Source organism: Triticum dicoccoides, chromosome 4B (genome assembly GCF_002162155.2).
Source record: "Triticum dicoccoides isolate Atlit2015 ecotype Zavitan chromosome 4B, WEW_v2.0, whole genome shotgun sequence".
Taxonomy (NCBI): domain Eukaryota; kingdom Viridiplantae; phylum Streptophyta; class Magnoliopsida; order Poales; family Poaceae; genus Triticum; species Triticum dicoccoides.
In genome coordinates, this window is record NC_041387.1 from 623913978 (window position 1) to 623924227 (window position 10250).

Consider the following 10250-nt stretch of genomic DNA (forward strand, 5'->3'; position numbering starts at 1 on the left):
GCTATGTTTTCATTACAAAGTTTGGGCATCATAGATACATTCATTCAAAAATGATGTCCTTCGAACACAGGCCCTCTATAATGCGGGATCCTTCAAGGACGTCGTTGAAATACTTCTCTGGCGTACAATGCTCCTTGCCTGCGGGCGCTCCTTCGGTTGCAAGACTGGTGGCATTCATCTTCGCCCATTGTAGCACTACTAGGAAAAAGGCTACTAGTAGCGCGGGTAAATTGGCTACAGTAGCGCGGGTACCCGCGCTACTAGTATCGTGCTACAACTTACTAGTAGTAGTAGCGCGGGTGCCACCCACGCTACTACTACTTCTGTTAGTAGTAGCGCGGGTGGCCCCACGCTACTACTATCTCAACCAGCGCTACTACTATCTAGCCACCCACGCTACTACTATCTCAACCAACGCTACTACTATCCTAAGTACTAGTAGCATGCACTTTTCGCCCACGCTACCACTAGCTAATTAGGAATTAAAAAAATAAAATTTAGATACAATATTCATGGATAGAAATCAGAAACACATCCAATGCAAAATAAACTCATGTCACGGAACAACATCTCAACTGGAAGAAATCACAGACATCCCATTTAACATCAGACGAACATAACCATCATCGAAAGGTGGGTACCTTCCCTAGCGTTCCACCACCAACCTAAAAAGACCACTTCTATAGATGTATCTACCAAAGCTTGGAGTTCAGACGCCGGTGGACCTCCCCCAGGACGGAGGCGTCGAGGACCTCCACCTCGGTGACCTCCGACGTCACGATCACCTGGATGATCATCTATGTACAGCAATCGCCAGGCTTCACGGCGAAGTCCGCTTCCAAGTGGTTGAAGAGCACGACACCCACCAGGGCATGGTAATCCGCCTCGATCACCCCTGCACCCACGTCGAGAAAGTGAACACTTATTGGTTCACGTCCATGTCCAAATCTAGTATTGTATTTTCTTTCTTTTTTGCACATGCACATGAATCAATAGTAATAGCCGAACGCTGGTCCTTACTTGTTGCACGAGGCATGAAGAAGGTCGGGTCCCCTCCTTGTTGCACGAACAAATCCAAGGAAGACACTGCCGCGAGACACGAAGGTTGGGTCCCCTCCTATAAATAGCTGAGGTGCCTAAAGTTGTAAGGGATCTTAATAATGAACTCATTGTAATGCATAATAACAAGAAAAATATCATTCAATTTGCCAGGTTGATAGTTTTGAGACACATGAAAGGATAATGTCGGTAACAGTCTTCATTAACAAGAACAATGTGCCAAAAAGACATTTGTTTCACCAAAAAGATTAATGAAGAGACATGTAAGATTTACCTAAGCAACATCAGCATACCCTCTGATCCTTGCAAGAACTTGGAGGCCAAGGTTCCTAGCTTTCTCCCCACTGACTAGCACAAGTGCAGCAAGACCGTCGTTGTACATTGAAAGATAAAAATGGCACTACAGTTACACTCAAAGTAAACATTGCTTTGCAAAATCTATTCTATTATATACTAAAAAGAAAATATGGGTCAAATTAGAGAATTATCCTAGAAAATCAAACAACAATTAGAAACGGCTGGCCATCAATTTAACACACGGTAAAACAATAGCCATTAGATTTTGATAATATCTCTTTGGCATTAAAGTTGAGATAAATAACCCACCTATGCCATTATGAAAAAGAAAACGTTTTGTTTCTGATCTGAAGATACGCATACAACATCCATAGAATATATAACAAACCTATGCTGTGTTCAAAAAAAATAACACACCTATGCCATTAAGGAAAGAAATTATGTTTCCAATCTCAAGATACAGAGGCGATCTGGAGATACATGGCAGCAACATATCTTCTTTCGTAGATCATCTTGGACGTGTACTACATACCTTACCCTTTCGGAAGCTAGCTAGCTACACAATCAGCTAGATCGATTCGCCGGCTGGTAACGCGCACTTCCTTTTTTCTTACCGGATAGCAGCTCAAGAACCTAACTAAATAGGATTAGGAATACTACTTGACCATGTATAGATTAAGTACAACTTGATTGATTAATTCCAACAGTATACATCGATACATGGCATGCATCATGTCCTTCAGCATGAGAGAGCCTCATGCATCCTTCAAGAGATGAGACTGCTGCGATAGCCAACAAGAGGTGGCTAGTGTAAGTAATTATGCCATTCACAGGAATTTCGCCAACGCATCAGCAACTCTAGGATCAACGCACTATGTAAAAAATAACTATGACTGGGAAAAATGATTTATATGGGTTTTCTCGTAATTTACTGGGTGGCAATGCCCTATATCCCTCCCAATACAGTAATAAAATAACACCGAACAGAGCATGAACAAAACTAGTAAGCGCTAGATGAGGGACAACAAACAGAGCGGAGCGAGCACAACATCAGGGGCTTGATCGATCAATCAATCGATCGGCGCTCGCCACCGTAAGGCCAAATCGGTTATAACCCCGCACCAAACGGGTACTCCAGTCCGCTGGGCTGATTCCCCGCCACCGCCGACGAAGGGAACTGCCGGAGAGGGACGGGGAGAGAGGCATGGGAGCGGCGGCATGCGTGCGTGCTTACCGTTGCGGCACAGAGGGGCGGACCTCGACGACGACAGGGAAGGAAGAGACGCCGCCGCATGGAGGCTGAATTTCCACATCCACCCGAAGTGCAATATATCAGAGATAACAGACAAAAGCGTCTTCCTAATTTTCTTCCAGCGAAATACACTTCAGCATTGATATCGAAGAAAAAAAATTAGGTCCAATGCATAAGCCATAACAGCTGTGTATACCTACCACGCTATTCATAGTTCAACAATGACATTGACAGTGCAGAGAATCATTCATTATAGATAGCAATTGAAAATACCAGCACAACCAGATTGCATAAACACCTCCACTGCACAAATGAAAGTAACAGTTGGATGATTGCGCGAGGCCATACATACCGAGAGCAGCAGCGTTATCTCTAGGGCTCTCGACGTCCTTGAAGGTGGCGTAGGCCGTCCTCCCAGTCGCCACCACGTCACTGCAGCAGTAAGCCCAAAATCGCCATGCGGTTAGACAGACGGGACAAGTGGCAGGGGAATTGGAACAGAGAAGGAAAGGAAGGAAGCCGGTGCTCACGGGCTGATGTCGACGTGCTCGATTTCGCCGAAGAAGGACAAGAACTCGCGCACCTCCCGCTCCCCAGCCAGATCTAAGATGTTCCGCACACGCACCATCCTCGTCCCCCTCCTCCCCTCCTGCAACCCACAAGATAGACTGCCCGTCAGCGACTGATGCAATCCAAAAGCAACAGCAACAACACTGCCGCCCGCCCACCCGCACATCAATCGCTCGCTGACGGTCGAGCGGCTGCTTGATTACTGGAGACGCCGAGCGATAGTTTGCCGTGTGCGCGGGTGGCTATATCCCCGTTGCACGGCGTAGGGCGGCCTTCACTTTCTCAATTCTTGTCGGGGTTGACAGCAGAGGAGAGGAGATGAGGTTGAGGAAGAGGAAGAGGAAGAGTTAAGGGGAGGCCGCCGGTAGAGGGGGTTTCGATCTAGATTTGGATGGGGGTGGGTACGTGGTGTGGGAGAGTGGAGTGGGACCGTTGGTGGGATAGCGGTGGCGCGGAGTGCCCACCGGCGCTACAGATATCTGTCAAATACTCCCTCTGTCCGGAAATACTTGTCGCATAAATGGATGAAAATGGATGTATCTAGAATTAAAATACATCTAGATACATTCATTTCAATGACATGTATTTCCGGACGAAGGGAGTAGTAGCGCAGGTTTTACACCCAACCCTACTACTATCGTCCATCGGGAGTGTATGGTGAAAATCAGTTAGCAGCAGCGCAGGTTTTCAGTGCCGGCGCTACTACTATTCTGCACCGGTAGCGCATTTTTTTGCCCGTGCTACTTTTAATTAGCAGTAGCGTGCTTTTTCAACAAGCGCTCTACTAAAGTTCTGTGTATAAGGTTTTCCCTAGTAGTGTACCTTGACACGGGCGAAGGCCATCCGAGCACCTTCGATGCATACCGACCGCTTTATAGCATATAACCGTGGGCAGGCATTGACCAGCCGCTTCCCATGCCCAAAGTAGCTGTCAGGTATTGGTTCGGCTGGCCAAAGACGGACTATGACATCCTTCATGGCCAGTTCGGCCATCCTATGTAGCTCGATCAGCTGTTTCAGCTGGTCGCTGAGGGGCAAGGGCTGCTCTAGCTCAAGGTACTATGACCAGAAAAGTTTCTGTGTTGTGCTCCCCTCTTCGGCTCGGAAAAAATCTGCAGCATCTGCAACACTTCGGGGCAGATCCGCAAACGCTCCTCGAGAACTCCAAATGCGTGTCACAAAGGAGTACTTTCTCCTTATGAACTTGCTCTGCATATTAAAAACCTTACACACCGCGATCTGCTTGGCCTCTCGGATCTCCTGACACGCGCCTTGGGCTTCAACCTGGGCCTCCTTTCCACTATGGAGCGCCGTCGCAAGTTCAGAGTCTCGCTCTGACACCTCGCGCTCCAAAGACTCGCATTTTCTTATAGCATCTGTGAGCTCTTGTTGGACTTCGTCCAACCTTGCCTCATGCTTTTGGCGGGCGGTTCGTTCCTCATCCACCTCCTTTTTGGCTTCGGCCAGCGCACTCTTGAGGGTTTCGACCTCAGATGTGTCAACTTTGAGCATAAATACAAAGCTCAGTCAGTTAACAAAATGGAACTCATATTAGTTCATATCTGCTTCCGTATAACATACCTTGTTTTGCCTCCAGCCTCCGCTTTAGTTCGGAGACTTTGGCTGCATGCGAAGCTGCTGCCAGCTTCGCAGCCTGCTCATCCAAGTAGACATATATGTTAGCTCCTATGAAGTTTTACTCGATCCTCTGTTTGACCCTTCTTCGTGAAACGCCGAACAGAGTCTCAGGGGCTGCTATCTATATACAGGTATTCCTTTCATAAATAACCAAAAATATATTAGTTCACATGTATTAAAGCCTGTTAGAAGGCTGGTGTAAGTTTGGTTCGATCCGCTTTTAGCGGACCGAACCTTTTCAACCACCGTACCCATAAGGGTACGATGTTCCTCCACAATGGAAGCACTTTGAAGCGCTTCCATCAGAATGTCCGGCGCCTTTGGATTGATAGATGATGTCGGTGGAGACGGCACGCCCCCGTCTCTTGAAGAAGGCTACTGGTCCGATTCCGGAGCCGTATGGGTCTCCGGAATAATATTCGATTGGGGGCCGAATTGAGCGTCCATTGCCGGTCTCCATGGGAGTTGATTCCCCCCTCTCTTCGGCACCAGAGGTATTACCCTCCGCCGCCACCTTCACGGCCTCCCGAGACAACACTTCGGTGTTATCCTGGGCAGTGGGTGGAGAGATGTGCGGAGGCGACTCACTCTCCATCGCATTCGTCCCTAGCGAGTTCCCAGATGACGATGACCGTTGGGGGAGATCGCGAGCCGGGCTATAATGCGCACTTCAGTATGATAAAATAATAAGGCATAAAATCGGATATGTATATGGTGTCTTCGGATACTTACGATTCAGCCGAGGGCTTCGGCCTGGGGCGCCGCTTTGGGGTGGCATTGGCATCTGCTTCGGAATCATCCGAAAACGAGGGTTTTCCCTTCTTGGCCGCCTCCGCCTCCAGATCCGCGGAAGCCCCCTTTTCTTTTCCCCCTTGGGGGGAGAGTTACTCTCCTCCTCCTCTACGTCTTCGTCATGGGAGGAGGAGGCTTCAGAGCCTTCGGACATGGCGTCCGAAGTACCCTTACGACGGAGGCCACCTCTGGTCTCCTTGCCCTTCTTCTTGGCCTTCTTCTCCGGCGTCTGATAGGGCGCCGGAACCAACCTCTTGGCCGGCAAGGGAGTAGCCTGGTCCTCGGGTAGCGGAGCCGGACATTTGATCTGCTTCGCCTTCTTTGTCCAGCCCTGTGAGAGTCAGAAAGTTCAGTATACCCCTTGTATTTTCAAATAAAAGTTATCATAAAAACTTACGGGAGTAGCTGGGCGTGCGTGGTCAAGGCCGCGACCTTCGGTTGTCTCCGGCCACGACTTTTAAGTCTTGAAGAGCAGCTTCCATATGTCTTCATGGGTCGTGCCGAAGAACCGCTGCAGGGTCCAAGGACCGGTCGAGTCGAATTCCCACATGTATTGAGTCCGGCGTTGACAATTGAGAATCCGGCGAAAAAGCATCACCTGGATCACGATGGCGAGGCTGATGTTGTTGTTTATCATGCCCTTGACGCGGCTCTCCAGCGCTGTCACCTCGTCAGGCGATTCCCAATCTAGGCCCTTATTAAGCCAGGATGTAAGCCGCATCGAGGGGGGGGGGGCAGATTTGAACTCAGGAGCGGCGGCCCGTGTGGCATTGCGAGGTTCCGTGATGTAGAACCACCCCTGCTGCCATCCTTTGACGCTCTCCACAAAGGTCCCCTTTGGCCAATTGACGTTAGGGAGTTTACTCACCATGGCGCCGCCGCACTCCGCATGTTGGCCCTCGACTACCTTTGGCTTCACATTGAAGGCCTTGAGCCATAGGCCAAAGTGGGGAGGGACATGAAGGAATGCCTCAAACACAACGATAAACGCCGAGAGGTTGAGGAAGGAATTTGGGGTTAAATCATGAAAATCTAGCCCATAGTAGAACATGAGATCACAGACAAAAGGATGAAGGGGAAACCCTAGTCCGTGAAGGAAATGAGGTATGAACACTACCCTTTCGTTGGGCTCCGGAGTGGGAATTATCTACTTTTTGGCAGGAAGTCGATGGACTATGTCCGTGGCCAGATACCCAGCCTCCCGTAGCTCTGTGATGTTCTCCTCTGTAACAGAGGAAGCCATCCACTTGCCGTGCGCTGTAGATCCAGACATGGCTAGGAGTGCTTGGTGGCGATGGAAAGGATTGATACTTGGGCGCTGGAGCTCGAGTGGCAGATGGGCAGAGGAGGAAGAAGGCGTGGGGTAAAAAGGAGGATCCTTATCTTCTATAAAGGCAATGGATGTCAAGCACCCCCTCACAAGCCTTAAATCTCGCCTATTCCCAAGGGGACCTGTGAACGGCACGGTTGGATAACCCAAACCCCTGTTTATGAAATTCCCGTGATAAGGGGGCATGATCTCTGCTTTGACAAGACATGTCAATGGTCGTGCCTCGAAATACGAAACGAGGCTGTGAAACAGTTCAGAATGCTAACAAGGCTAGGACATAATGCATCGCCGGAGAAATCGCCTATGAACGTGGCTTATTTCATTTCAAATGTTTTTTTTGCCCTTATGACTTAAGGCTGTAATTGTTAATAAAGTCAGATACAGTTGTTTTGCGTGGAGGAATGCGTTGAAGTATTTGGAGAAGGAACCTATCTTGCAATGCCGAAGACAATTTGTGCGCCGAACACATCGTCATTGAAGCCCGGTTCAGGGGCTACTGAGGGAGTCCTGGACTATGGGGTCCTCGAGGAGTCGGCCTATGTGACATGGGCCGGACTGATGGGCCGTGACGTTACAAGGTAGAAGGACCTCCCCCGTGTCCAGATAGGACTCTCCCTTGCGTGGATGGCAAGCTTAGCGTTTGGATCATGTACCTTCCTTTCTCTGTAACCGACTCTGTATAACCCTAGATCCCTCCAGTGTCTATATAAACTGGAGGGCTTTGTCCATGGGGAGAATCATAATCATACATGCTAGACATCTAGGGTTTAGCCATTACGATCTTGAGGTAGATCAACTCTTGTAACCCCTATACTCATCAAAGTCAATCAAGCAGGAAGTAGGGTATTACCTCCATTAAGAGGGCCCAAACCTGGGTAAACATTGTGTCCCCTGCCTCCTTGTACCTTCGATCCTTAGACACACCATTCGGGACCCCCTACCCGAGATCTGCCGGTTTTGACACTGACATCCCTCCCCACTTCGTCCTATGGCTCAAGGTCTTCAATGTGAAGCCAAAGGTGGTCGAGGGCCAACACGCAGAGTGCGGCGGCGCCATGGTGAGCAAACTCTCCTACATCACCTGGCCAAAGGGGACCTTGTGGAGAGCGTCAAAGGATGGGAGTAGGGGTGGTTCTATATCACGGAACCCCACGACGCCACATGGGTCGCCGCCCCTGAGTTCAAATCTGGGCCCCCAATGCGGCTTACATCCTGGCTCAATAAGGGCCTAGATTGGGAATCGCCTGACGAGGTGACGACGCTGGAGAGCCGCGTCAAGGGCATGATAAACAAGAACACCAGCCTCGCCAGTGTGATCCAGGTGATGCTTTTTCGCCAGATTCTCCCTTGTCAGCGCCGGACTCAACATATGTGGGAATTCAACCCAGCCGGTCCTCAGACCCTGCAGCGGTTATTTGGCACAACACACGAAGACATATGGAAGCTGCTCTTCAAGACTCAAAAGTCATGGCCGGAGACAACCGAAGACCGGGGCCTTGACTGTGCACGTCCAGCCACTACCGTAAGTTTTATGATAGCTTTTATTTACAAATACAAGGAGTATATTGAACTTTCTGATTGTCATAGGGCAAGACACAGAAAGCGGAGCAGATCAAATGTCCGGCTCCGCTGCCCGAGGACCACGCTACCCCCTTGCTGGCAAATATGCTAGTTCCGGCGTCGTATCAGGTGCCGGAGAAGAAGGCCAAGGAGACCAGAGGTGGCCTTCGTCGAAAGGGTACTTCAGATGCCATGTCCGAAGACTATGAGACCTCCTCCTCCCATGACAAAGACGTAGAGGAGGAAGAGAGTATCTCTCTCTCTAGGAGGGGGGGGGGAGAAGAAAAGGGCAGCTTCCGTGAATCTGGAGGCGGAGGCGGCCAAGAAAGGAAAACCCTCCTCTTCAGATGATTCCGAAGCGAATGCCGATGCCACCCCTAAAGTGGCACCCCAGGCCGAAGCCCTTGGCTGAATCGTAAGTATCCGAAGACACCATTCACATATCCGATTTTGTGCCTTATTATTTTAACACACTGAATTATGCATTATAGCCCGGCTCGCGACCTCCCCCAATGATCATCGTCATCTGGGAACTCACTAGGGACGAATGCGATGGAGAGCGAGTCGCCTCCGCAGATCTCTCCACCCACTACCACGGATAACACCGAAGTGTTGTCCCAGAGAACCTCTCGAGGTCATGGGGAGGTACAGGAGGCCATGAAGGTGGCGGCGGAGGGTAATTTCTGTTTTGTCGAAGAGAGGAGGAAATCAACCCCCATGGAGACCGGCGATGGGGGCAATGCTCAATTCGGCCCCCAACCAAATATTGATTCGGATACCTATATGGCTCCGAAACCGGACTAGCAGCCTTCTTCGAGGGAAGGGGGCGCGCCATCTCCACTGGCGTCCTCTATCAACCCGAAGGCGCCAGACACTCTGGTGGAAGCGTTTCAGGGTGCTTCCATTGTGGAGGAACACTGTACCCTTATGGGTATGTAGTAGAAAAGGTTCGGTCTGCTAAAAGCGGATTGAACCAAGCCTATCCCAGCCTTCTAACAGGCTTTGAGGTATGTGAAGTAATATATTTTTAGTTATTTACAATAGGAATACCTGTATATAGATAGTAGCCCCTGAGACTCTGTTCGGTGTTTCATGAAGAAAGGCCGAACAGAGGATCGAATAATACTTCACCGGAGCTAACATATATGTCTACTTGGATGAACAGGCTGTGAAGCTGGCAGCAGGCTCGCATGCGGCCGAAGTCTCCGAACTAAAGCAGAAGCTGGAGGCATGGCAAGGTATGTTATACCGAAGCATATCTGAACTGATATGAGTTCTAATTTGTTATGTGACTGAGCTTTATGGTTACGCTCATAGTTGACACGTTTGAGATTGAAACCCTCAAGAGTGCGCTGGCCAAATCCAAGAAGAAGGCGGACGAGGAACAAGCCGCCCGTCGAAAGCATGAGGCGAGGTTGGATGAAGTCCAACAAGAGCTCATTGATGCTATAAGCAAATGTGAGTCCTTGGAGCGCCAGGTGTCAGACCGAGACTCCGAACTTGCTACGCTGCTCCAAAGTGCGAAGGAGGCCCGAGTTGAAGCCCAAGGTGCCTGTCAGGAGATCCGCGAAGCCAAGAAGATCACGGTGGGTAAGGCTTTTAATATGCAGAGTGAATAGGTAAGGAGAAAGTATACCTTTCTGACACGCGTTTGGAGTTCTCCAGGAGCGTTTGTGAATCTGCCCCGAAGTGTTGCAGATGCTACAGATTTCTTCCGAGCCGAAGAGGGGAGCTCAGCAGAGAAACTATGGT

The 10250-nt window shown here is 49.7% G+C and overlaps 1 protein-coding gene across 10 annotated transcripts; it reads right to left on the reverse strand.

The window, feature by feature from the left end:
* Positions 1–513: 513 nt before the first annotated feature.
* LOC119291838 lies at positions 514–3560 on the reverse strand. Of its 10 annotated transcripts, none has more exons than XR_005142679.1 (7): positions 3343–3556; positions 3139–3257; positions 2961–3040; positions 2591–2655; positions 1334–1403; positions 1021–1136; positions 514–895 (listed from the first exon to the last, which is right to left on the reverse strand). XR_005142679.1 is itself a non-coding variant. In XM_037570642.1 (7 exons), exons 2-6 carry the CDS (start codon positions 3234–3236, stop codon positions 1118–1120), a joined length of 420 nt encoding a protein of 139 aa, XP_037426539.1. In that variant the 5' UTR covers positions 3237–3257; positions 3343–3560; the 3' UTR covers positions 514–895; positions 1021–1117. The 10 variants fall into 10 exon arrangements, 2 of the variants coding, with proteins under 2 accessions (XP_037426539.1, XP_037426540.1); XM_037570642.1 differs by having other exon boundaries at positions 1334–1407; positions 2591–2739; positions 3343–3560; XM_037570643.1 differs by having other exon boundaries at positions 1334–1407; positions 3343–3559.
* Positions 3561–10250: the final 6690 nt, after the last annotated feature.